Source organism: Martes martes (genome assembly GCF_963455335.1).
Source record: "Martes martes genome assembly, chromosome: 16".
Classification (NCBI taxonomy): domain Eukaryota; kingdom Metazoa; phylum Chordata; class Mammalia; order Carnivora; family Mustelidae; genus Martes; species Martes martes.
In genome coordinates this window covers 24302755-24330741 of record NC_137904.1, presented here as the reverse complement: position 1 = coordinate 24330741, position 27987 = coordinate 24302755, and the positions used below count along the sequence as shown (strand labels likewise).

At 38.9% G+C, this 27987-nt stretch overlaps 1 protein-coding gene across 1 annotated transcript in view; it reads right to left on the bottom strand.

Moving 5' to 3' along the window:
• The window catches only part of NF1 (neurofibromin 1), a 261002-nt gene extending 233352 nt beyond the window's left edge, over positions 1-27650 (bottom strand). Inside the window, exon 1 of the mRNA XM_080825306.1 lies at positions 27192-27650. Within this exon, the coding sequence (XP_080681432.1) occupies positions 27192-27251 (60 nt within the window). The 5' untranslated portion in view covers positions 27252-27650. The remainder of the gene's footprint in view (positions 1-27191) is intronic.
• Positions 27651-27987: the final 337 nt, after the last annotated feature.

Genomic DNA, 27987 nt, shown 5'->3' with positions numbered 1-27987 from the left:
TGCGGGGCCCGATGCGGGGCTCGATCCCAGGACTCTGGGATCATGACCTGAGCCGAAGGCAGAGGCTTTAACCCACTGAGCCACCCAGGTGCCCCAGAAAGATATATTTTAAAAGGAAGCATCAGTATCATGTCAGTCAAGTCTCCCCAATTCAATCCAAAGACTCAATGCGATACCAATTCAAAACCCCTCCACCATTATTTATGAACATCAATAAGCTGATTCTAAAACCAATATGAAAAAGGACTGCCACAACTCTTCTTAAAGAAAAAGTCTGGGGTTTTTACCATGTTAATTTAGCAAAGACTTGCTAAAAGCTACAGTAATTGGCATAAATAACCAAGTGGATTTACTGGGACCAGACAGATAGCAGAAGAGAGAAACTAAGCCCAGAAAATTAAGCTCAGGCATGTAATGAAACTTATTTTCAAACTGAGCAAGCACTTCTGATCACAGAGGAAAAAATGAACTATTCAATAAATAAGCTGGAAAATCACTTAGTGATTTTTTTTTTTTATCATAAGGGAAAAAATTAAAGTGGATCCTTATACAAAAGTAAATCCATGTGGATTAGAGACACTTAAGTGTGAAAGTGAAAACTAAAAAAATCCCCCCAAAACACATACACACACACACACACACACACACCCTGACAAACAACAACTTTTAGAAAATAATATAGGAGGGTATCTTTTTTTTTTAAGATTTTATTTATTTATTTGACAGACAGAGATCACAAGCAGGCAGAGAGGCAGGCAGAAAGACAGGGGGAAGCAGGCTCCCCGCTGAGCAGAGAGCCAGATGCGGATGCGGGGTTGGTTCCTAGGACCCTGGGATCATGACCTGAGCCACCCAGGTGCCCCTTATAGGAGAGTCTCTTAATGACACCAAGAAAAGCAAGGAATGATAACACACCAAAAATAAACTACAAATCATAAAAGACTGATAAATTCGGCAATATTAAAATTAAGACCATCAATCATTAAAAGATACATGAAGAGGATAAAAAAAATCCAGTGATAAATTGAGAAAGATATTTACAACATGTAATTATCAAGAATTACATACAAACCATATAAAAATTACTGTGAATGAATCAATCAGGAAAAGTCAAACAATCCAAATAGAAAAGAAGAGCAAAAATGTATATAAACATATCTCACAGAATAAGAAACAGTCCAAGAGTACATGAAAAGAAGCTGAACCTCACTGGTAATCAAGGAAATACAGATTCAAATTACAATACTATACCATTTCTTCTTACCCACCAGATAGATAAAAATTAAAAAGACAGACCATACCAAGCATTGGCAAGGACACAGAGCAATAGAAACACTACACTACACACTGCTGGTGGGAGTGTCAACTGGCTGGATCACTTTAAAAAACAATTTGGCATTATCTAGTAAAACAAAAGAAGCCCATATCTTCATTCTTCTCCCAGATAGATACTCTAAATTCCTGCACATGTACAAGAGCCATGTACATGGATAGGCAAAAGCAGCATTGTTAGTAACAGGAAAAAAAAAAAAAAAAAAAGTTGTCATTGATAGATAGCATGGATAAACTACATTCAAATAATAAAATATTATTCAAATAATAAAATACCTCATAGCAGTAAAATTGAATGAACTGCATACACCACCATGGGTAACACTGGAAAAAAAAAACATGCTTACAACAGAATCAGAAAAATACTATTAGTATTCCACTTACTATAATATTCCAAAGATCAAAAACAGGCAAACAAAATGACATTGTAAGGAGACATACTTATAAAGAAAAACAAAGGATAATTTTTTGTATAATTCAGGATAGTGGTAAAGGAATGGTAAGAAAAGGAATGTGATTTGGACCATACAGGGGTTTCCAAGGTACAGGTAATGTCATACTTTAAAAAAAAAAAAAAAAAAAAAAAAGGTTTATTTGAGAGAGAGAGCATGCAAGAAGGGGGAGCGACAGAGGGAGAGGGAATCCTTGAAGCAGACTCCTGCTGAGCATGGAGCCCCACCTGGGGGCTCCATCTCACCACCTGAGATCATGACCTGAGTGGAAACCAAGAGCCAGCTGGTCAACCAACTGAACCACCACCGGTAATGTTGTATTTCTTTAATCAGAATTTAGATTGACAAATAGTCACAGTATTACTTTTTAAACTATAAACTGTGCAAACATGTTTCATATATTCTTGTACATATGTTTCACAGTATATTTTAAGTCAGAGATAAAAACTAGAGAATTCATGTAAAAACATGCTTCTTGAAGCACTGTCTGTAACAGTAAAACAAAACTTGGGGTTGGGGGGAAACCTAAGTATTCTTCTGCAGCAGAAACAGATAAACTGACCTTCATACAATGAAAATATTCTACATGAGGTTATATAAACACACACATCTGTAAGAGAAAGAGGACAAACACATAAACAGAAAGTATAAATTGAATTCAGAATAGTACTAAACACTAGATGGGGAGAACTGGATCAGGGAGGAGAGCTTCAACTTTATTTGTAGTATTTTGCAATTAGGAAGATTAATAATTTAAAAAATATATATCCCCCTAAGAGAAAAATATGAAAATAGTAGTCCTAATAGTGTTCCTCCTACTTTCCCTCTGATACAGACACACACACACACACACACACACACACACACATATCACAGAAGGAAAAAAACATACTTTCTGGCGCAAGCACAACCCAACAGTAAAATAGGAAGCTACTTGCCCCTATCTCCTAGGATGTTACATTCCGTATTCCAGCTCTTGCTTAATAATGTACATCAACTTAACATTCGACAAAGAATTAAAAGTGGCTGTCAGTGAAAAATGTCTTCATAATTTCTCAGTTCACATTCAATACAAATATCTAAAGCTATTAAACAGAGTGAAACACTTGCTATTACTGACAACTAATAATCACAAGATACAATTTTCCAATTTAATGGAACAAAAGAAAAACTGGCTACTGTGGTTGATCTACACTAAACTCAAAGGATCTATTATTGAGCTGGACAGAAATACTTCGATGAAATATTGCATACAGTACCATTCCTCTAATATAATTACCATCTTAATTTTGAAACTGTGATGAAGTTCACTAAAACTACTGATCTAAGAACCTCAAACATTAAATATTTTTTAAAAAGCCAAATGACTAGACTTCACCAGCCTAATCTTAAAGGGGGGAATACTTCCCCTGTCTTAGGCAAGTTTGGCCTGATTCTGACCCTAAATCATTGGGAGGTAAATGACTCCTTTGAAGTCTCATGCTCTATCTTAAAAAGAAATGTGAATCTTGCATTCTTTCCCATAATATAGCCATACTTGTTTAATTTTAAAATCTCTGGGGTGCCTGGGTGGCTCAGCAAGTTAAGCATCCAACTCTTGGGGCACCTGGGTGGCTCAGTTGTTAAAGCAGCTGCCCTCAGCTCGGGTCATGATTCCAGGATCCTGGGATCGGGCCCGCATCGGGCTCCCTGCTCAGCAGGAAGCCTGCTTCTCCCTCTCCCACTCCCCCTGCTTGTGTTCCCTCTCTTGCTGTGTCTCTCTCTGTCAAATAAATAAATAAAATCTTTAAAAAAAAAAAAAAAAAAGCATCCAACTCCTTGGTTTCAGCTCAGGTCATGATCTTGGGGTTGTGAGATCCAGCCCTGCACTGGGCTCTGTGCTCAGCACACAGTCTGCTTGAGACTCTCTCCTTCTCCCTCCACCCATCTCCCAACACAGAAAATGAATGAATGAATGAATGAATGAATAAAATTTTAAAATCCTTTTCCGAGGCACCTGGTGGTGGCTCCGTTGGTTAACCATCCTGCCTTTGGCTCAGGTCATGATTTCAGGATCCTAGGATCAAGCCCCATGTCTGGCTGCCTGCTCAGCAGGGAGTCTGATTCTCCCTCTGCCCCCTATTCATGCTCTCTCTCACTCTCCCTGTGTGTCTCTCAAATAAACAAATCTTAAAACCAAATAAAATAAAATCCTTTCCCAGAAACAATTTAAGTAAAATCATGTTCCAAAAAGACTGCCCAAAGTATGCTTAAATGTTGGAGCCCAGCACACCAACGCAGACTCAGGTTACACATGCCTAGGCATGAGAAATATGACATGCAGTTTATGTAGAATTTACAGTATTGAATATTAATTCCCACATCTGAAACCCAAAGGAGAAAGAAGAAAAAAATCAAAAATCACTATTAAAACACAGAAGTTGGTAAAAAAAAAAACAAAAACAGATTTTTCAAAGCACATAAATTTGGGAAATTGCCACTGACAAGCTATGAATATGTCCCATATACTAAAAAGAACAGCATCGTTATCAATGTTACATTTCCTGACTTCTATAATTGTACTACATTTAAAACAGGCCCTTCCTCATTCTTGATACACACTGAAGTACTAAAAGAATAAAGGAACATGATGCCTACAAATAACTTACTGTTAAATGCCTTTGCACACACATGTGCCACACACAGGCACAAAAAGAGAAAGAGAGGTGGCTCAGCTGGTTAAGCATCTGCCTTCAGCTCTGGTCACGATCCCAGGGTCCTAGGATTGCGCCCCGCGCTGGGCTCAGCAGGAAGCCTGTTTCTCCCTCTCCCTCTGCCTGCTATTCCCCCTGCTTGTGCTATCTGTCAAATAAATAAGTAAAATCTTAAAAAGAGAGAGAGAGAGAGAGAAAGGAATAATAAAACATGTTTTGGTGTTTACCTACCAAAACAGTCTGCCTCCAGGTCATTTTAGTTAATATTTAAATCATATTCAGTTACAAAAATTATCTTTCAATACAATTCTTTAAAGAATCATCAACCAAATTTCTGAATCATACCTTGTTATAATTATGCGAAGAAAGAAGGCAATTGATGTTAAAAATGAAAATGGACGTCCAAATAGTACAATCCAAAGAGGCACAGCCAAACGTTTATAATGTTTACCTCTGGGATTCAACTTTTAAGAAACATATTAATAAAATAATCTGGCACAATGCACAAATTGTAAATTTTAATAAATTAAAAATTACAGAAGTCAGCAGTCAAGTGAAAATTCCAACCCAGGCTTCACCTCCTTCCTGAAGCTGAGAAAACAGTTTTGTTTTTTCTTTTTAAAGATTTTATTTATTTGAGAGAGAGAGCAAAAGAGGGAAAAGGAGAAGCAGGGATCCAGATGTGCAGCTCGATCCCAGGACCCTGGGATCATGACTTGATCCAAAGGCAAACGCTTAACGGACTGAGCCTCCCAGGCACTCTGAGAAAATTTCTGAATGGCAAAGATTCTACATGCTAGTTGTAACATGACATTTAAAACAACCTAAACTCATCCCAGGGAAGGAAGAAGCTTTTCAAATAACAGTTCAAGCACCTGCCACTGTGCCTAGTTTACAACTCAGTTCAAGACAGAAGCCTAAGCTATTTAGTCATGTACCAATGGTCTTTTACAATCAGGTTGAATGAAAGAAAATTTCATTCATTAAAAAAAGATACAGATCAAAATAAACTTGGAATCACCATGAAGAGGAAAAAGCCCATAGAAATTTACCACCCAGGCTTAAGTCCTGTTGACTTCACATGGAAATGACCTACTAGTCTACTTTTAACCATTTCCTCCCCATGCCAAAATGATTTCATTATGGTCAGAGAAAAAAAAATCCATTGATATTACAAAATATATACTTTACATAATACACTAAACTTCAATTTAACTGAAAACTAACATGCAAATGAATATAGAGGTGGAAATGCTCTTTTGGTCCATAAACAGACAATTTAAGAGCACAAGACAACTGAAATTAGATATTTTAGCCAATAGTTCCTCTTCAAGCAAAATAAAACAAGAAACTCATTTCACAGCAAAATATAGTACAGGAATGGACTTGTAAACCTTAGAATTCATTGTTCTTACCACACACCCTATCACTTGGATGCAGCTGATCTAACAGACTAAGAGAATGGCCTGCTGAAGACTCGGTAACAGTGCTGGTGTAAGACCAAATCCTTGGGGCGCCTGGGTGGGTCAGCTGGCTAAGCATCTGACTTTGGCCCAGACCCTGATCTCAGGATCCTGGGACTGAGCTGGAGGTCAGACTCTGTACTGAACAGGGTGTCTGCTTGTCCCTCTCCCTATGCCCCTCCCCCCACTCATGCTCACTCACTCTCAAATGGATAATTTAAAAAAAGAAAAAAATCCTCAAGTATATGCTTTAAATCAATAACCAATATACAACAGTTTTCCCATGGTCAAAATACATATGTCTAACAGTCAAGAGGTGTAAGTAGAAGTAATATCTCCCACTATCTTCCCTAAAAACTCCATTAGCAGAATTTTTGCTTCCAGTGCCTACAACTTTGATGTCCACTGGTTTCAAGGCCTGGGTTCTCAAGGAAAGAATGATCCCATTAGGTTCCAACTAAGTTGAAAGTTGAAACTGCTTCATGATCACACAGGCTCTTCTGGACCATTAAATGAAGATTTCTCAATCTCAGCACTACGGACATCTTAGACTGCATAACTCTGCTGTTGGGGGGTATTCTGTGCATCAGGAGATACTTGGCAGCACCCCTGACCTCTACCAACTAGATGCCAATAACATCACTCTCCTAAATCATGGGAACTGAAAATATCTCTAGACATTTCCAAATGTTCCCTGGGAGGCAAAACTGCCCTCAGCTGAGAACCACCACACTAAATCAACAAGCAAAGAAAGGGGTCATTCTACTAGGTGGTATAATTCATCTGGATTACTTAAGAGATCGTGGACTACAGCTACATAAGGGAGATAGGGAGGGCTATCTGGAACTCCAAGGATTCTCTGAAATGTATCTTACCCATGTATAATAGTAAAAGCTAATGGAAATATACAAAAAGCAGAAGCACTGAGGACTTAACATTTTTCCCTAATAAAGGTCTGGGTTTCCCCACCAGCTGAGGTCCTGAATGAGGGCAAAGGAAACAAGGAACAGGCAGTAGAACAAAGTATTTTAAAGATGAACTACAATCTCTCAACTAGCTAACAAAAGGAAGGTCTATAGCATTTATACATATGTTCTTCTTTGCTTACTATACAGGATTTTGCATGAATGTATAAATGAATTTCTTCTCTCTTCTCAATGTTACACAAATTTTATTAGCAAGGTTAACTTCACAATTAAGTCTTTAGGATCAGGATATTCGGACGGGACTATGAACTTGAAAAATAATTAAAAACAGCCTAAAAATGGATACTGTGAATGTCACCCAGAAAAGGATACAGTAAACACTGGGGCATTGTGGGGCACCTGGGTGGCTCAGTTGTTAAGCGTCTGCCTTCAGCTTAGGTCATGATCCCAGGGTCCTGGGATCAAGCCCCACACTGGGCTCCCTGCTAGGTGGGGAGTCTGCTTCTCCCTCTTCCTCTCTCTACCGCTCCCCTGCTTGTATATGCGCCCTCTCTGTCAAATAGATAAAGAAAATCTTTAAAAAATATGTATTAGGACTTCATTCTTTATTTTGGGAAAAGGGTAAGGATGTATTCACTTTTTACAAAGAAGACTTTAACTTCCAGTCAAAAGCAGTCTCCTGCCAATATCCAATAAAGGCAGGTATGGATATTAAGTAGCCAAAGGGGTGGACTGTGCCCACTGCTAAGAGGCTGTCTCTCATCTTCACATCTACCCTCTGTACTGTGTTTTCTGATGGTGGGGTTACTATACAAACTACATTTCTCCTTTGCCAGCTGGCTCCTCATTAAGGCTCTGCCAAGGGGACACTAAAGAGATACTGTACGAATGGAGGAGGACAAAGGAGTTTATTCTTCCTATTTGCTTCTTGTTCCTGTCAGCATCACCCCAGCTGCATTCTTCTTTACAATCTAACAGAAAGAACTCTTACATTTATCAGTTTCTACAGGTCAAGCAGAGAACTGGACTATCAAATATGTTGACTTTAGTGAGGTACAATCAAAACTGTCCTTAAAAAAACAAAAACAAAAACAAAAAAGCCACAGCCTCACTAAAAACAAAGATCAACCAACAAAAATCAATGTATTTCTATATATTAGCAATAATCAGAAATTGAAATCAAAACTAATACCTGTTAAAAATGGCAATCTTCCCAAAACTGATACACCACAATCCTTATCAAAATAGGCTTTTTAAAATAGAAATTGGCAAACTGATCCTAAATTGTACACGGATATGCAAAGGATCCACACTAGCTAAAACATACTTGAAAAAGCAAAACAAAGCTGAATGATTTACAATGCCTGATTTCAAATTTTACTCTAAGAATTCATTAATCAACACCATGTGGACTGACAAAACAATAGCCATATAGAATCACACCAAGTACAAAAATTAACTAAAAATGAGTCATCATAGACGTAAGTGTAAAACCTAAAATAGTAAGATTTCTAGAAGGAAACATAAGAGAAAAACCTTTGTGACCTTGAGTTAGACAAAAGTTTCTTAGATATATCATCAAAAACATGATACTTTTCTATTTTAGAAAAATTGATAATTTGGACTTGAACAAAATAAGAACATCTGTTTTCAAAAGATTTTGAAAAGAACACAAAAAAGCCAGAAACCAGGAGAAAATATTTGCAAATCACACAGCTCATAAAGAATTTGTATTCAGCAATGCCATAAGCTCTCAAAACTCAGTAATAAGGGGCACCTGGGTGGCTCAGTTGTTAAGCAGCTGCCTTCAGCTCAGGTCATGATCCCAAGGTCCTGGGATCCAGCCCTGCATCTGGCTCCCTGCTTCTCCCTCTCCTGCTCCCCTGCTTGTGTTCCCTCTCTCGCTGTGTCTCTCTCTGTCAAATAAATAAAATCTTTAAAAAAAAAAAAAAGCCTCAGTAATAAAAAAAAAAACAATTTTTTTAAATGGGCAAAAGATTTGAATATACAATTCATCGAAAAATATATTCAGATAGTAAATAAGCACATGAAAAGATTCTCACTATCATTAGTCATTAGGGAAATGTAAATCAAAACCATAATGATATACTATTTCATACCTACTTGGATGGCTATAATTTAAAAATTTTTTAAGGAAAACAAGTGTTGGCAAGGATATGGAGCAACTGGAATTCTCCTATAGTGCTGTAAAATGGTATAATCACTTTGGAAAATAAAGATTGGCTGCTTAAAAAAAAAAACAAAAAAAACACACACACCCACCATATAATCCAACCATTCTATTCCTTCACATCTCCTCAAGAAAAATGAAAGTAATATACCCACACAAATTGTGCACATGAACCTTCAAGATGGCTTTGTTTGTCATAGCTAAAAACTGAAGCAACCCAAGTATCTATCAAGAGATGAATGACTAAACAATCTGTGATATATCTGTTGGGCAAAACAGCTCGGTGGTTTCCTAGGGATAGGACATATGAATGGACTATGGGGGATGGAGAAAATTTTGTAGGCAATATAAATGTACATTATCTTGACTGTGGTGAGGTTATTACAAACTTGTAAGTATACCAAAACTCATCAAATTGTACACTTTATTTTTTTTTAAGATTTATTTATTTGAGAGATATCACAAGTAGACAGAGAGGCAGGCACCGGGGGGGGGGGGGGGGGGGGGGCGGGGAAACAGGCTTCCCGCTGAGCAGCGAGCCCACTGCAGGACTCGATCCCAGGACTCTGAGATCACAACCTAAGCTGAAGGAGAAGCTTAACCCACTGAGCCACCCAGGCGCCCCATCACATTGTATACTTTAAGTACATGCAGTTCATTTACTGTGTGGCAATTTACCATAATAAAGCTGTAGAAATGCTATTATTCTAGAATAATAAAAAATATAATTCCTAAGAAGTTTTAATAAAGGGGCGCCTGGGTGGCTCAGTGGGTTAAAGCCTCTACTTTCGGCTCAGGTCATGATCCCAGAATCCCGGCATCGAGCCCCACATCAGGCTCCCTGCTTAGCAGGGAGCCTGCTTCCTCCTCTCTCTCTGCTTGCCTCTCTGTCTGCTTGTGATCTCTGTCTGTCAAATAAATAAATAAAATCTTTAAAAAAAAAAAAAAGTTTTAATAAAGTTTCTAAGGGGTGGGGAAAAGAGGCAATATGTTTGATATTTATTCATACTGGTTGTGTATTAACTCATATTAACACCAAACTAGGTGCTCTTCATTATTGCCTACAGTTTTACCCTTCCACCTGAGCCATTTCTTTTCTGCCTAAAGAACATCCTTTAGTAATTCTTACAGAGCAGATTTGCTAGTGATTAATTCTCTCAGCTTCTGTTTATCTAAAAGCATCTTTATTTCACCTTCATTTCTGAAGGATATTTCTGCGGGGAACAGAATTCTAACTTGGCAGTTTTTTCTTTTAACACTAAAAATGTCTTTCCATTATTTCCCAGTTTCGACAGTTGAATTCAAAATCAGCTACCACTTATATTATTGTTCCTTTGAAAGCAGTGTGTCTTTTTTCCTTTCTGGTTGCTTTTAAGAATCTTTGTCTCTACTACTCAACAGTTCCATTAAGATATGCTTCCATTAAGATCCGCTTAAGGGTACTTCTTTTGTTTTTATCCTGCTTGGGGTTTGCTAAACTACTTGAATCTGTGAGTTGATGCCTTTCATCAATTTTGGAAAATGTCTTACCATTATGTCTTCAAATATCTGCTCCCACACTAATCTCTCCTCTCCAGCCTGGGTCTCCAGTTATACATTATTCAACTTTTTACCAGTGGTCCACATAGTTCTTAGGTTCTGTTCCACTTTTTCCATTCTTCCATCCTGTGCTTCAAAGTGGATATTTTCTGTTGCCTTGTCTAAGTCTTTAATTTCATCTTTAGTTATATTTGGCCTATTAAATCCATCCAATGAATAGTTTACATATGTGGGCTTGTTTTTGTGGGGTTTTTGTTTTGTTTTTAATGTATCAGGCACTGTACTAAGCTCTAGGAATCAGCAGTGAATAAGACAGATATTGCCTACTCACATACATCAGCAATATATATTCAACTGGCCCGTTTTCCCACTTTCTTAGAAAAATGAAGAGTAGGGCAAGGGGTGGAGTAAGGTCCTAGAGTCCTGTACCGAAGTTTTCTAATTAACATGTAAATGAAAGACCTTAAGCAACCAATGTTATTTTCTTTTCTTTTTTCTTTTCTTTTTTTTTTTTTTTTTGATTCCTAGAATATCCATTAATTCCTCTCTAGGATTCCAATTCTCTATAAATAAACTCCAATTTTTCACCTATTTGTTCATCTTTTCCTATAATTTCTTTAGCATATTATAGTTATTTTGAAGTCCTTGTCTGCTAATTTGAATTATCATTGGTCTACTTCTACAGTTTATTTTTCTTCTTGCTATGAATCAGTGTTTTCCACCTTTTGGATTTTTTATAAATTGTTCATTGTATGCCAGATATTGTAAATGAAAGAATCTCAGAAACTCTACAACATATATTCCCAAGGGAGTTCACCAATTACTCTATTAGCCAAAAGGGATGAGAGAGACTGATCATTTTAATCCACTCAGAAATTGAACTGTCAATGCTAGGCTGAAGTTTTAGTAAGACTCAATTCACCTCTGGTTTATCCTTTTTCTCTAGTCTGTGTCCAGAATCAGCAAATGTCAGCAATCCTCTTCTCACCTACAAAGGGCTCTTCCACCTCTGGAATTTTAGTTCACCTAGTCCTCATTATTCCTACACACCTCCAATATCTTTTATAATATGATATTCAAAGTTCACCCAGTTTCTTTCTACTTGTTGTGATGCTATAGATGACTATACTATGACTTCCTAAATACTGTCCATGAGCTGAAGTCTTCCTGCATATCATACAGCAGGGATTCAAAAATCCAGCTTTACATCAAAATGACTGGAAGAGATTTTTTAAAACTGCAATCCATTGTCCATACCTCTAGCATTCAGATGTTTAGTGGTGTCAGGAAATCTACACTTTTAACATGAGTGTTAAGTGATCTGATAAACCTGGCATTTCTACACAAATTAATGTGCCTGTACCAGTTGTTCCTCCTTTCCCCTCTCCTAGAGTTCAATATTGATAAGAACATTTAAGAAAAGAACATATACTATATCTAATAGACAAATTGATAGAGTATAAAAGCAGTTAGAAGTTCAGAGTAACTAAATATTTTAAAGAAAAAAATTTTTAAACATTTAACAGCTTTTGAAAATATATTAAGATAAAGAGGAGGAAGGACAAGAACCACTGGTTAGAATACATAGTACAACAGTAGGAGGAGATAAAAGCACAACTATTCAATTTTACTTATAATTGTTCTACCAGAAAACAAAATGATCCTCGTATTTGAAAAAAAGGTTAAGACCCATCAGAACACTTAAAGCATAAAGACCCCATCCACCTGTTTTATCTGAATTCAAGTCTACCTGAACTAATCCAAGAGTACACATGAAAATTTAGAAACGTGATAAGGGAAACAGTGTCAGTGAACTTTGAGAACTCATGAAAAATAGAAAGGTGCCAGACTGGGAATGAGAAAATGTTGCCTCAATTGTCAAAACACAGAGGTGGGTAAAGGTGAAAATGTGACTTCAGGACTATGGACTGAATTTAATGTCAGCAACCAGATAATTCTAAAACTGATTATTATGCAGATGACTTTTAAGCCCTTACAGAAGAAAACATCATTTACTAACAAGAATGAAACTCGTATTAAGTTTACAAAAGTACCTTCACATATATTATCTCATCTTAGCTCATATTTTTGACTCTACAGAGCCCTGTGAAATAGGGGAAGTAGCCTTATGTCCCCTCCACAATCTATGCTCCCACCATGCTCCCTTCAAAATATTGGGAATCTGGGGTTCAGACAGTTTGACTTGCTCAGCTTAACTCACTTCTCAGAAAGTTAGGACTCAAATTCAAGTCTTCTGATTCCTGAGTACTGTTTTTATATCACAATCTCTTAAAGTCAGCAGAAGAGTAAGGCTGAAATAATAACTAGGATTGCTTCAAAATGGAGAGATGTTTAGCAAGAAATGAGGACTATGGATGAAAAAAACTGACTAAAAGCTGGGTAATGGGTACATAGAGATTTACAATTATCTCTCTACTTTTGTGTATGTTTGATACTTTTCATAATAAAACTTAAAAAAAAAACACCACACACACACACACACACACACACACACAAATGGGTATCTGAGTAGCTCAGTCAGAGTCTAAGATCACAATCTGGTCAAGCCAGATCATGACCAGAGTCTGCCTTTGGCGCAGGTCATGATCCCAGGATCCTGGGTTCAAGTCGTGCAATGGGCTCCCTGCTCAGTGGAGAGCCTGCTCCTCCCTCTCCCTCTGCCCCCTTCCCACTGCTTGTGCATGTGTGCACTCTCTCTCAAATAAATAAAATCTTAATAAAATACAGCACACTTGCACATATATGCCAATTAATATTCTCCGATAGATTTTCTACACCAGTAATCAAATGAATACCTAAAATATGGTGTACCTGATGCTCAGCCTTTTTTAAGCCATTTTTTAAAAGATTGTATTTATTTATTAGAGAGAGTACAAGCGGGGGGGGGGCGGTACAGACAAGAGGGAGAGGGAGAAGCAGGCTCCCTACTGACCATGGAGCCAATGTGAGGCTCGATCCCAGGACCCCAAGATCATGACCTTAATTGAACTGACTGATTCACAACCTGTAATTCATGACTTGAACTGAAGAGTCGGCATTGGGCTCTGCATTGAGCGAGAAGTCTGCTTAGGGTTCTCTCTCTCCCTCTCTCCCCATCCCTCTCCCTCCCTCTCTTTGGAGAGAGAGAGAGAGAGAGAATGTGTGCAAGTGGGAGCAGGGGGAGGGGCAGAGGGAAAGAAAGAGGCAGAGAATCTCAAGTAGACTCCCTGCTGAGCATGAAGCAGAACATGGGGCTGGATACCACCATCCTGAGATCATGAACTGAGCCAAAACCAAGATTTAGATACTAACCCAACTGAGCCATCCAGGCACCCCAGAAATTTACATTTAACTGGACATCCTATTTGCTAAATCTGGCAACTCCAATCTAGGTGACTTCAATATCAAGGTGGACCACCTATCCAACATCTGATCTTCAACCTTCCTTAATCTTAATTCTAGTGACTATGACCATAACAAAGATATGATTACCAAATTCAGCTGAGTCCTTAATATTGTCCTGGATTGCTAAGTGTCCTTAAACTGCACCCATTCACATTTACTACAACAGCTATGATAAATCAAACCCATTCTCTCCTTCTCTACCAACTCAGTCTCTAATTCCACTACTGAATTTAAGATCACTATTTTCTTCTACCTTCTACAGTACCTCATACCATCATTTCTCTTCATTATATTCTTCAACCTCTCTCACATAAGGATAAGCCATTAGATGAAAATTTTGCCCAAAGCCTTTAAAAGAGAGTTTAAACATTTCTGTATGGCATAGAAGACCCTACATAATCCAGTTCAGGCTTCACTTTCCCTGACAAGCTCTCCCTGACTGCCCAGTCTAATTTGCTCCTCAGGGGTGACTGGTTGGCTCAATGGGTACAGCATCTGACCCTTGATCTCAGGGTTGTGAGTTAAGGTCCCACATTAGGGCATGGAACCTACTAACAAACTAACAAATAAATAAATAGTAAAATAAATTAAGTGCTCTTCTTACATGCACCCATTGTACTCCATGCATCTATCATAATATTTACTGTAATTTATTATCTTTCTTACCAGACTTTAGGTACCTTGAGACCAAGAGCCATATCTTGTCTTTATTACCCCAGCATTTACCACAGTGCTTAGCACATATCACAAAAACACTGGAATGTTTACTGATCAAATATGACAGATGAGGCTCAATTTGAGTTTCTACCAATTACAATTTTAACTAATGGAATGGATTACCTTGAGATGCAGTATCCCTGGTCACCCAGAGGGCAAAATAAGATTGTATATTACAGCATTACTTATAATAGATAGGAAAAGATAAAGGATTTAACCTAATGTCTTTAATGGGACTAGTTAAATTTTGTATGGTGCAACCACATAACCATGCTTGAAAACACTAAAATCAATAGACCCATCAAGGAGACTGTGCTTGTACGCCAGGTCATGGTTCCCCTTTTACCCAGACAGCTGAAGGCACCGTAACAAGCCCTTATACTTTAATCTTATTACATTCATTTCATTCAGATCCTACTTCTATGTTAACATTACACTACTAGAAATTGAGATAATTTTGTACACTAATATATTCTAGACATATTTTATAAAGTAGTATTTACTTTGTTATTGGTTGTTTTTCTGATTATAAACATGTTGGATGTAGAAAATTCAAACTTTCTAAAATATTAAGAAAAAATTAAAATTACTTAAAGTTTTTAAATACTGTAAAAGAAAATATAATCAAATAAGCAAATGTTCACATTAAAAGAACAGATTATAGGGAGACTGAGAGGTAGGCCAAGCCTGGGTGGCTCAGTCAGTTAAGCATCTGCCTTCACTCGGGTCATGGTCCTAGGGTCCTGGGACTAGGTCCCCTATCAGGCTCCTGGCTTAATGCGGAGTCTGCTTCTACCCCCCTCCCCTGCTCTTGATCTCTCTCTCAAATAAATAAAATCTTAAAAAAAAAAAAAGAGCAAATTATAAAACAATGTATCTCATTCAATTCCAACAACCTAACAACATTTATTGAGCTCCTTTCACATGTGCAAGAAACCATGCAACATGCTTTACATGTATTTCTTAATTTAAATTAAGCCTATAAATATATATACAGTACATATATATACTTATATACATATATATACACATATATATACTTATATATATAAGTATATATATATAAGTATATATATATACTTATATATATAAGTATATATATGTATATACTTAATTTAAATTAAGAAATACATGTATTGGGGCGCCTGGGTGGCTCAGTGGGTTAAGCCTCTGCCTTCGGCTCAGGTCATGATCTCAGGGTCCTGGGATCGAGCCCCGCATCAGGCTCTCTGCTCAGCAGGGAGCCTGCTTGCCCCTCTCTCTCTGCCTCTCTGCCTACTTGTGATCTCTATCAAATATATAAATAAAATCTTAAAAAAAAAAAAGAAATACATGTATTACACATGTAATTAAGAAATTAAGAAATACATGTAATACATGTATTTCTTAATTTAAATCTCACAACCACCTCTGATAATTAAATAATTTTACTGACCCTATTTTACAAGTGAAGAAACTGAAGCCTGAAGAAGTTAAGTAAATTGGCCAAGGGCTAGGAAGCAGTGGCAAAGCAGAGCCCAAGAATTCAAACCCAGATAGTCTGATTTCAGATTCAGCACACTTTATATACCAAAATTGTACCTGTGGTTCTCTCTGCAGTGTTCTATTATAAATGACCTTTATTCATTTTGTCTGTGTGTGATTTACTGAATTTCTACAATGAACATGAATTACTACTGTATTTTTTTTATATAAATGTCCAAATAGAGGTTGGATAATCATCTGTCAAGGTTACTGCAGAAGTGGATTTAAATAATCTCAGAATCCTTCTAACTAAGGATCTGTGACTGATCAATTAGTGACAGGAATGATTTTTTTTTCAGAGGACTGGCTCTAAAAAAATAAAACAAAAATGAATCCATTTTAAGAATTATAAAAGTTTTAGACTGTCAGATCCTATTTCTCCTGTTTTACAGATAACGAGACAACTCAGAATTTAGAGTTATATATCACAAGGCAATTGAGTCAGGGCAGAAACCAAAGCACAGGTCTTCATTGATCTTTGTTGCCAACATTTGACCAAAACAAAACCTACTTCTTCCATTCTCTACTTGCAAATTCAGTTATTGGAGGCAAAAAACTGAAACATTACAGGAAATACAAATGCCTCCCCACCACCACTACCACCACCTCAGTCCATTACCCAAAAGGAAGACCTGCCTGGAGAATAAAAGAAATATTTTCCCAGCCCTGGCCTGAGATGGAGGTTGAAAACATATTTCAGGGGCGCCTGGGTGGCTCAGTGGGTTAAAGCCTCTGCCTTCGGCTCAGGTCATGATCCCAGGGTCCTGGGATCGAGCCCCACATCGGGCTCTCTGCTCCGCGGGGAGCCTGCTTCCTCTCTCTCTCTCTCTCTCTCTGCCTGCCTCTCTCCTACTTGTGATCTCTGTCTGTCAAATAAATGAATAAAATCTTAAAAAAAAAAAAAAAAAAAGAAAACATGTTTCAAAAGTCAGGATGACATTGCAGGGCAGGGAGGGCGGGGGCTGAAAAATGTGTATATAACAAGTAAAATATAAATAAATAAACAGAAATACCCAAGAATCTGATACGATAAAATACTCAAATACTACCAAAGTTTAAAGAGTTGCCTCAGATTTAATCAAATCCTAAATGGAGTGTTCTTAGAGTATGAAAACCAATTTTATAAAACTGGACAGTAAAAGGCCAAGAGAAAAAAATGAAATACATAGTCTCATATTTATAATTGTACATTCTTGTTGGTATTCTAACAAATTCTACTCTTTCACCTTCAGAATTCAACTCTCTTCACCTAAAAATCTGTAGTGAGTATAATGCAATATTTATACTAAATAAAAGGGGAACAATTTTGGGGTGCCTGAGGGAATCAGTCAGTTAAGCATCTGACTCTTGATCTTGGCACAGGTCACGATCTCAAGGTTGTGAGATGCAGCTCCAAGTCAGGCTCCGCACCCAGGGCAGAGTCTGCTTGTCCCTCTCCCTTTGCTCCTCACCGCCCTGCCCCCATGTTCTCTTGTGCACTCACATACATGCTTGCTCTCACGCTCTCTCTGTCTGTCTCTCACAGATAAATAAAATCTAAAAAAAGGAGGGTGGGGGACAATTTTACAACTTCTCCTAACAGCCAAAGAAGCTTTGGTAAGGTGAAAAGAATGATAAATTATGAAATCAAAGATATGTTTAAAATGTATGTCTAGTTATGTCTATTTCTAACATATGACCAGATGTGTTAAAAGATTTCCAGATACACTCATATGAACATAAAAGGTAAAATGTTAACAACTCATCTTTGAGTGAAGAAGCAATAATACATTCCTCATTTTACATATTTGTGCTATCTGTTCAAAAAATTTAGACCTTTTTTGTAAACCTTTATTGAAAAGTTACTGCTCTGAGGATTAACACCCACACTCTAGTTTTAACTCAATTAATTACATGTCATATGATTGTGGACAGGTTGCTCTGCATCTCTAGTTTCTACTTTTATCTCATGCAATCATAATAATACCAAACTATACCAAATAATACCAAACTATACAAATCAAACTATAAGGAAGGGATAGAAAAACTACTGCACCAGAAGATAATCACAGTAATACATTTTTTACTATTTACAGCTTCCTTTCATATAAAAGATTCACAACTAAGATACTAAACAAGCCCATAATATGAGTAGACCGCTATTATCCTCATTTTACAGATGAAAAAAAACTGAAGTTCAGAGAGGTAACTGGTCCGAGGCCACCCTGAAAGCTATACAATAAAAAGTTCTTCTTTGGGTTGTTTTTGGTTTTTTTTTACTACCTAGTTTACTGTTATCACAAATTTGAGGTGGTTAGGTTGTTTTCTCATACCCAAATTACTATGAAGACTACCCAAGGAAAGCTGTCAACAATTTAAGTGAAAAGGGTCACTTGAGATTGTTATGAGCAGTAATGACCCATAAGGTCATGACCTTTATACACAGTATAAAACTATGTTTAAAAATGTTAGGTAAAAAACCTTTAAAATATATTCCTAAAAAGTCCTGTTATTTACTCAAGTAACTTGATGCCGCTTACACTCGATATGCAACTCTGCTTGGGGGACATGAAGTGAAGGGGAAAGGATTTCATCAGGAAAAGTTAAGTAAGTTCTCTGAAATTCAATAGGATAAGACAGTCAAAGCTATAAAATATGAATAGGGGTAGGCAACAGCTTGTAGACTGTAGTGGCAATCTTAAGTCAAACCAAAAGAGAGCCAACCTGTGATTTAAAGAAAATATGCAATCTGGAAGTTTGCACCTCAAGTTATTGCTACTGCAAAGTAATTAGTGCCATTTATAGTAAAAAAAAAAAAAAAATATATATATATATATATAAAATAAAATATATATATATATGTATATATGTACAGGCTTAGAGAATAATTCCAATTCATCATAATAGGATGGGATTCCATATTAGCTTGGGGCTTTCTTGTCTCAACAGAAGTTCTTTTGATGATAAAGTCAATGGCTCCAAAGCCACTCTCAAGAGAACTCAAGAATGTAACTATGTATCACTGGCATAGGATATTTGAAGTGGTCAGACAGGCAGTCTACTGAACGCACCTTAAGAGACTTTAATGAGGGCACTACCAATTCCAGTTATTCATATTCTACAAGTTAAAATTTTTTCAGCACAACCTCTCAGAATGCTCTGTTTACTCAAGGCTCTGGGACCTAGTATGATACAGAATTTTACAGACTGCTGAAACTTTAAGTTCACAGTCAACTACAATGTAAAACATGTTAACTTGTCTTTTCTTCAAGGTCAGAACAAACTTTGTCTCATCTTTCCCTCTTCATCTGCAAGAAAATGGGGTATTCTAAAAGATCTCAGATAAAATAAGCCAATGCTTTTATAAATACAAGTCAATCCTCTGCAAAGAAAGAGCTTAAGATGCCCATATTGTACTTCAGTATTGATTTTAAGCCTTTTAACAGTTTAAGCTAAACTCCCCACAAACCTCCCCTTCTATTTCTATGAATATTCTCCTTAAACTTCCTTTAAAAAACAAACAAACAAACAACAACCAAAAAAAAAAAAAAAGGCACAAGCTTTCTTATACCTCCTGTCCCTGGTCTGATACACACACAACTCCCAATGAAGAACAGACTGAAGCTAAAGGAACACATCTGCAAAATATATGTTCTTAATTAATACAATGTTCACCCTTAAAAGCATGTTGTTAAAATGCAACAATAGAGTCTATATGGAACCCCAAAACATGAAATTTGAAGACTAAACCAAAAATGCCCCACAGCAGCCTCAGTAATCAAAAGAAAAGATGTAAAAGGCACTACCATATTGTAATAGATCATTAACCTTTCCTAGAAGCACAAAATTCTCCATGCTAAACACATCAAAAAATAATAATAATAAAATAAAAGAAGAGGAAGTGGATTTAAGAACCTAATTTCCTATTGTTCAAAACGTCACATATTAAGAATAGTTAAAATCAGAGGTGCCTGGGTGGTTCAGTTGGTTAAGTGGCTGCCTTCAGCTGAGGTCATGACCCCAGGGTACTAGGAGTATGCCTCCCCCTTTCCCTCTCTGACTCTCCTTCAGTCTCTTCCTCCTGCCCAAATAAATAAATAAAATCTTAAAAAAAAAAAAACCTTAAAAACTAAGATGAAATAAAATGTAACAATATTGCTGGCCAAATTCACACCTTATGACACTTTTATATGAAAGGTCCTAAACTTGAGGAGGTATATAATACGTTTACTACAAATTAGATGATAAAGCAAGAAAAAATCAATTATAGACATCCATGATATGCTACATAAGGATGCACTCAGCGCCCTATTTATCAATGAATGCTACAGTAAGGCATGCAAATCAGTTAAGGTACGTTTCAGGGGAATATCCAGAGACCAGTCGATCTCCCTTATTTAGTGAAAACACAGTAGTCAATAAGCTGTAAAGAAAATGTATCAATCTTACATTTAAATACTTTTAGATTTTTCAAAGCTCTCTGCATTCACTATCCTATCACACTACTGCAAAAAATTTCCTTATGTAGAGACTTACCACTAAAAGTAAATGACAAATCCAAGACCACAAAGGTAGTTAACCAGATCTGAAACTTGATTCATAAAACATGTTAGTTCTGTGGGAAGAAATATAAATATGTGCAAGTTCCTCAAAGCTATCTCTTAAAAAAAAAAAAAAAAACTATTCGTGATTAAAATATCATTTAACTTTTAAGACCTAAGCCATTAAAAACACTACCTTAAAATTCAGTTATTTCCATTTAAAACCCAAAATCACCACTCCTTTTAGATAATCAACCTTTCAACCAGGAATCATATACAAAACATTCCACCAATGACACACCATATGCTCATAACTACAAAGGCCCTGGGGTGACTATATGAGAATTCTAACAGAGGCTTCTTTCTTCTTAGAAAGTTTACACTTTATTTGACAAAAAGAGAAGAGCAAATACTAAGCTGTGTTCAACCAACCCTCCTGAAGGGAGAAACCCCAGGTGACAAACACACCAAGAAATGAGACTGCGGTGAGTTTAATCCAGAAAGACTTCATGGGGGAAAATGAAGCTTAAGCTGAACATTGAAAGATGGATAGGAATTTTAAAAGCACAGAGGAGGAACAAAAGCATTCAGGCAGGGGCTGGCATCAACAAAGGCTGAGAGGCAGGAATAAGCATGATATATACAGAAGAGACTGAGTCAACCTGTCTAGGACATAGGTGCATGCTGAGGCATAATGAGAAATAGTGTGGTAAATTAAGTGGAGTCAGCTCCCAATGGACTCTTATGGCATGGGGAGATGCTGTTAAAATCATCGAATATTTAAACTAGATAAGAGAACCTTAGAGATTTTCTAGTTGATTCTTTTCTGACAGATGAGGAAAATCTAGGATCCACAGAGATCTAAGCTCTAGCCTAAGGACATAGGTAGTAAAGAGCAGAACAAAACTCAGACCCCATTTAGGAACCCTAGTTCAGTGATAGGCAGCACAGTACAACAGAGAAAGCAAATCCATCCAAAGATCGATGAGCACATTAATATATAAGGTTCTGCAAGCATACATACAAAACAGTACTGTTTTCTTTTTTTTTTTTTTTAAGATCTTATTTATTTATTTGACAGAGGAAGAGATCACAAGTAGGCAGAGAGGCAGGCAGAGAGGGGGAAGCAGGCTCCCCGCTGAGCAGAGAGCCCAATGCTATGGGATGTGGGGCTCAATCCCAGGACCCTGAGGTCATGACCCGAGCCGAAAGCAGAGGCTTAACCCACTGAGCCACCAGGCGCCCCAACAGTAGTGTTTTCTTAGGAATTCCAGGATACTGGTTTCCAGAGGTAACATAATACCACAGCGGCACTACTGTTGAGAAAAACCACTACGTTTTGCCAGAAGGAATCACTTTCAAGAAAGCAGCAATCCAGAAGGAAAGCAGAGGCAGAAGCTAGTTTTCAACTATAAAGGAAACGGGTGGATAAACAGTAGGGGCAGCAGGTATCTGGCAACAAAAAAGAAGGAAAGAAAAAAAAAGATCCACTGAGAGAAAGCTACAGGACCAAGTAAATGTTTGAGAAAAGAAATCTTAGTAAGTTTGAAGGCAAAAAGGAAGGTACTCACATAAAGAAAAGTTAAATTAGATGCTAAATAAGGTGAGGGGAGTGAGGGAGCATAAAGAACTAATTGAGGACCAGTGGGAAGAAATATTTTAAAAATATGAGTTCCACGGGTGCCTGGGTGGCTCAGTCGGTTTAAGCATCTGCCTTCGGCTCAGGTCATGATCCTGGGGTCCTGGGATCAAGGCCCACATCGGATTCCCGGTCAACAGGGAACCTGTTTCTCCCTTTCTCTCTGCCCCTGTCCCCACTGCTCATGCTCGCTCTCTCTCGCTCTCAAATGAAATCTTTAAAAAATTAAAAATGAGTTCCAGAATAAAGAATAAGCATATTTTCCTCACCATAAAATACCCCTCACCAAGAGTATTCATTTTCAACTGCTTTTAAGGCCTTATAAAAATGGCAGACAAGGCTTTAAGAACAAGACTAGGCTAGGAAGGTGTTTTTTTTTAATCCAAAACAGCTTCAAAGTTTTACAAATCTATTTAGCCAATTAACATGTGGTTTATAACCTCAAAAATTATTTTTTCCATCATTTTTAAGATTTATTTATTTATGACAGAGAGAGAGAGGGCACGCATGTGCACGTGCAAGTGAGGTGGAGGAGGGGCAGAGGGGGGGAAAGAGAGAGAGAGAGAGAGAGAATCCTCAAGCAGACTCTCCACTTGAATGTGGAGCTGGATATGGGGCTCAATCCCAGGACCCTGAGATCATGACCTAAGCCAAAATCAAGAGTGAGAGCTTAACTGACTAAGCCACCCAGGTGCCCCTTGCCAATCATTTTATACCACATATGTTTTATACCACATATTCAAAGGGCATTCCAATTAGCATTCAATTTATAATATGTTACTATTTCAAATAAAAAATCAGAGTTTATTCTGATATGCTGTTAAAAACAGGAGAGACTGTCTGGGTGCCTGGGTGGCTCAGTGGGTTAATGCCTCTGCCTTCAGCTCAGGTCATGATCTCAGGGTCCTGGGATCGAGTCCCGCATCAGGCTTCTCTGCTCAGCGGGAAGCCTGCTTCCCCCCCACGCCCCACCACCCCCGGCCTCTTTGACTACTTGTGATCTCTGTCAAATAAATAAATAAAATCTTAAAAAAAAAAAAAAATAGGAGAGAGTGTTATATACCATTTTTACTTGACCAGATAGGGAAAATATAAATGCTTAAATGAATATAATTATGACAAATCATTTCAGGATACCTTTTTTTCAATTTCTTATAAAAAAGAAAAAAATCTTCAAATAACCACAAGTTTTCTTATGTGCCCTTTCAGAAACAAGGTCCTACTGGGGTGCCTAGGTGGCTCATTTGGTTGAGCATCCCACTCTTGATTTTGGCTCAGGTTATAATCTCAGGGTACTGAGATCAAGCCCAGCAGCAGGCTCCACACTCAGAAGGCAGTTAGCTTGAGATTCTCTCCTTCTCCCTTTGCCCCTCCCCCACCTCACTTCCTCTCTCTCACAAATAAATAAATCTTCAGGAAAAATAAGAAAGAGAAAGAGAGAAGAAAGAGAGAAACAAAGTCCTACAAATGGGTGGGGCACACAGAGCTAGGTGGGGTATGTAACAAGGTTTTCTCTAATTTAAGTAACCTAATAAGCCTCAATTTAGAACTATATACCTAAAATTTGCCAATTTCAATTTCGAAACTTACTATTCAGCACCATAAAGGAAGGTCACAGAGAAGGAGAAGATATAACTGATACATTCATTAAACTTCCTGGCCTTCCACCTTTGCAACTGCCATATCCCTAATCAAGGAGGTAATTACATTTTAAAATTGGTAAGAATCATTCAACTTAGGCCATAAATACTACGTTTAGGTGCAAAACTAGCAGGTTACAACAATTTCATTTTACCCACCTGGAAATAAGGACTTACGCTCAAAACGTGAAGATGGAACACTACCACTTCTTTTAACTGGGTCTACCGCATCAAGTTGTCAAGCAATACCCATCAGAGTACAAGAAATTATCAGCAGTGGCTAGCAATACATTTCTGCTTCAATCACCATAAATATCAGAAGGCCAACCAAAACATCAATCATAAACAGAGTTGCTACCTTTAGACTTGCACATGCTCTCCGGCTTAACACACACATCTTAGCTGTAATAAGCAGCAGCCCGAATCCCTCCGGACCCAGTGAAACAAAATACAGACAACATATCCAAAACTTAAAACTTTTAGAAATAGCTGAAACATTTAAGACTCATAATAAATACCTCTCACTACATGCAGAGCTTTCTTTCCCTTCAATAAAAATGTAAACTCTTCTCTCTTAACTATACTTAATGGGTTATTAAAACAAATCCTACGAGATTCTTTTCAGAAAAAGTATTCCTGATTGTGCAGCATTTAATACTTTTCATACTGAGGCTCTTATTATTAGGTCTGCTATGAGACCTTGGAAAGTCATTTAATATATCTGCGCCTCAGTTTTCTCACTTTCCAACCTCAAGGTAAACTCTATCTGAATTAAACATTTATTACTTCTATAGTAAGTTAAAGTATACAAAAAGTACCTTATATTAAACACTGAAAACCTTTATACTTTTGTATCACAGTCAGTGGGCTTTATTTAACCTTGTAAGAGAAAAAATGTAAGGAACAATTTGCCCTATGTATCTTTCTCTTAATTACAACATAAGGAATATATTTTTTAAAAATGCTTCCGTTGAAAACTCTTAAGTTCTTAATTTTTAACAGATGGTGGCGGGTTTGATCCCACAATATTCATAACAAGGCAAACAACAAAGCCTAAGGTCCTTTAACACTGGAGACAAAAAGAAGGAAATATTTACTTGCATTACTGGGCGTATAATCAAATCATTCTTCTTTTAAAATTTAGAAAACTATCTTTTTTGTATGCGGCAGATAAGCCTAGAGAGCAACAGGTAAGAAGAAATAAAGTTTAAAAACTGGGAAAAAATTATTTAATAAAAAAATTAGAGGGCGCCTGGGTGGCTCAGTTAGTTGGGCAGCTAGTTCGGATCATGATACCGGAATCCCAGAATGAGTCCTGCATCGGGATGGGATCCCAGCTCTGCGGGGTGTCTGCTTCTCCCTCTGACATTCTCCCTTCTCATGCTCTTACTGTCTCTCTCTCAAATAGATAAAATCTTTAAAAAAAAAAAAAATTGGAGAACAACAATGATGGTGTGAATCCTTCAAATTCCTGCATCCAGATTATGCTGTCCACAAGGTTCAGCTTTGGGGTTCTTCCATGTCCTTTTTAAATCCTTTTCAAGATTACACAGAGAAAGTCTTTTCTCTCAAGTTTTTAATCTAATGCTCTATCAATAACACAACCTAATAAATGCAGTAACATCTTACTTCCTCAGATAGATTAGTAGCACACTTGGTTTAGATGCGTTTTGGTCTAGAAGGAGAATGGGCGAGACAACTCCTGCAAGCCCCCGACAGCTTTGTAATTCTACTTTATCTCTGTCCTTTCTTTTCCAATTTCTTCTCAATCCTGCTCCCTATTCCCAAATCTTTCAGGCAAGTCAGAAACACTATGAGTCCTGTAAAGAAATGTTTGTGGATCCAATAAAAGTAGAGCCCTCCTCCTGGCTCCATTCAGTTCTCATGATCACTTTTATGATTGTATCCAGTAAACAAAATAGATGGATTCAATCTTAAACAGCTCCCTCATCACAGGAAGCCCAGGGTAGAACGGCAAAAAGCATCCCTTTAAACCATCCCAAACTACCTACAGCAACACAAAGTTAAACTAATTCCAATTGACAAAAGGCTTCGTGTGCATTCATTCTGATCAGCCCCAGGAATCAGTGTGTGAAGCTCAGGGAATAAAAAGGCACCTCCCCAAGCCATGAAACTTTTTTTTTTCCCACCCCAAATATTCTCAATGAAAGTTCTCTTGTCAACCAAGAGGTGAGAGTTAAAAACAACAACAAAACACTAGCAGAATTATAGGTTCCAGGACCACATCCCAGCGGTCCTTGCTCTCTGTTGTCACGGACTCAGATGCAGTTTCCCACTTTTCCTTTCACCCTTCTCCCCTTACTCTCCAAGATTCTCACTCAAGAAAGCCAAATTCACATTCTCAGACCGCTGGCAAAATAAAGGGCGAAACTGCAATTACTAAGGAAGAAAAAAAGGAAAGATATTTCCAAAGCAGAAGGGAACGAGAACCATGGTTTCTACTACAACGGCAATGTAAATGCCAGTCTTGTCTCATCAGGATATGGGGGGGACGCCCATGTGGGGTACCAAAAAAGATGTGCAGTGTGTGTGCACTTGGAGCTCTCGGGGCAAGCAGAGACAAGGGAGCAGAAAGTAAGAAAACCTGTGCTTTCCCTGCTTTCTTCTACTCTTCCCCGTCCAAGAGAGGAAGCTGAAGAAACTGGGGGGAGGGGCGGGATGTTATCGTTCTCCTATTGGGGGTACACACGACAAGCCTGGGGGTTCCTTCAGCTACCCCCAGTTTGGAGGTCCACTGAGATAAGGGGAAACCCCTAAACGTTACCCACCTTCGTTCAAAAAATAAAGTAAGGGGGGATGATTAGATCCAGATGGAGAGCCCCTGAAAGCGCCCCCAGGTCGCTCATCATCATTAGCAAGCGGAAGGGCTGGGATAAAGGGGATGGAGGGTCCGAGGGGTGGTCAGGGAAAAGGCCCCACCCCCCGACTTAGGAGGGAAGGGGAGCCCGAGCTACCAGCCGTCCCCTCCTTCCCCGCACCTCCCCCCTAGGCCACCCCCTCTGGTTCCCCCCTTCCTTTCCTCCAGAGCCCGAGGCAGCCGCGGGGGAGGCGGCTGCTCCTTCCTCCCCTCACCCACTCCGCCCCCACCCCCACTTCGCTCCCACCTCCCGCCCGCCACGGGCCCGTTACCTGCTCGTCGAAGCGGCTGACCACGGCCTGGACCCATTCCACCGGCCTGTGCGCGGCCATGTCCTCCCCGCGGCCGGGGGGCGGCGGAGGGACGGGCCGGCCGGCGCCCAGGGCCGGGAAGAGGGCGGGGAGCGGGGCCCGAGGTGAGGGCAGAGGCGAGGAGAGGGTCTGAGGAGTGCAGGCTCCGAATGTTCCCACGGGGGTGGGGATGGGGGGCCTGCGCCGAGCCGGGAGGGGGATAGGGGAAGGGGGCGTTGGCGAGGAGGCAGGGGGAAGGGGGACGGGGGAGGGGGACCCGGGGAGGGGAGGGGGCCTCTTGGTCGCTCTCCCCACTAGCGCCGTCTCCCCACAGCCATCACAGCCCGAGACGCCGCCATGACACCCCACCGGAAGTGGGATCCTTTCCACGGCCCGGGGAGAGGGAGAGCGAGCGAGCTAGAGATTGAGAGCGCGGCTGGGAAAGGGGAGGGGGAAGCGAGAGGGAAGGGGGCCTGCCGCGCATGCGTCCGCGCCGGCCGGTTTCATTAATGAAAAAGCGAGTCCTCCTGGAGGTGACGTCACCTAACTCCTCCGAGCCCGGAGGCGTGCGTCCCTCTTCGCCGCCAGGCTCACCTACACTCTGGTTCTGGGTTCAGCCGGGGAGAGTCCGAGCTGACCCGGGAGCATCCGCTCGCATCCCCACCGCCACAAGAGGCTCCCCCTCCCCCGCCGGCCTCCGGTTTTGGATTGCTCCCCGGGTTGGAAGTTAGGGCGCCCTAGGGCTAGCGTTTCTCCCAGCGCGCAGATCTCTGCCGTT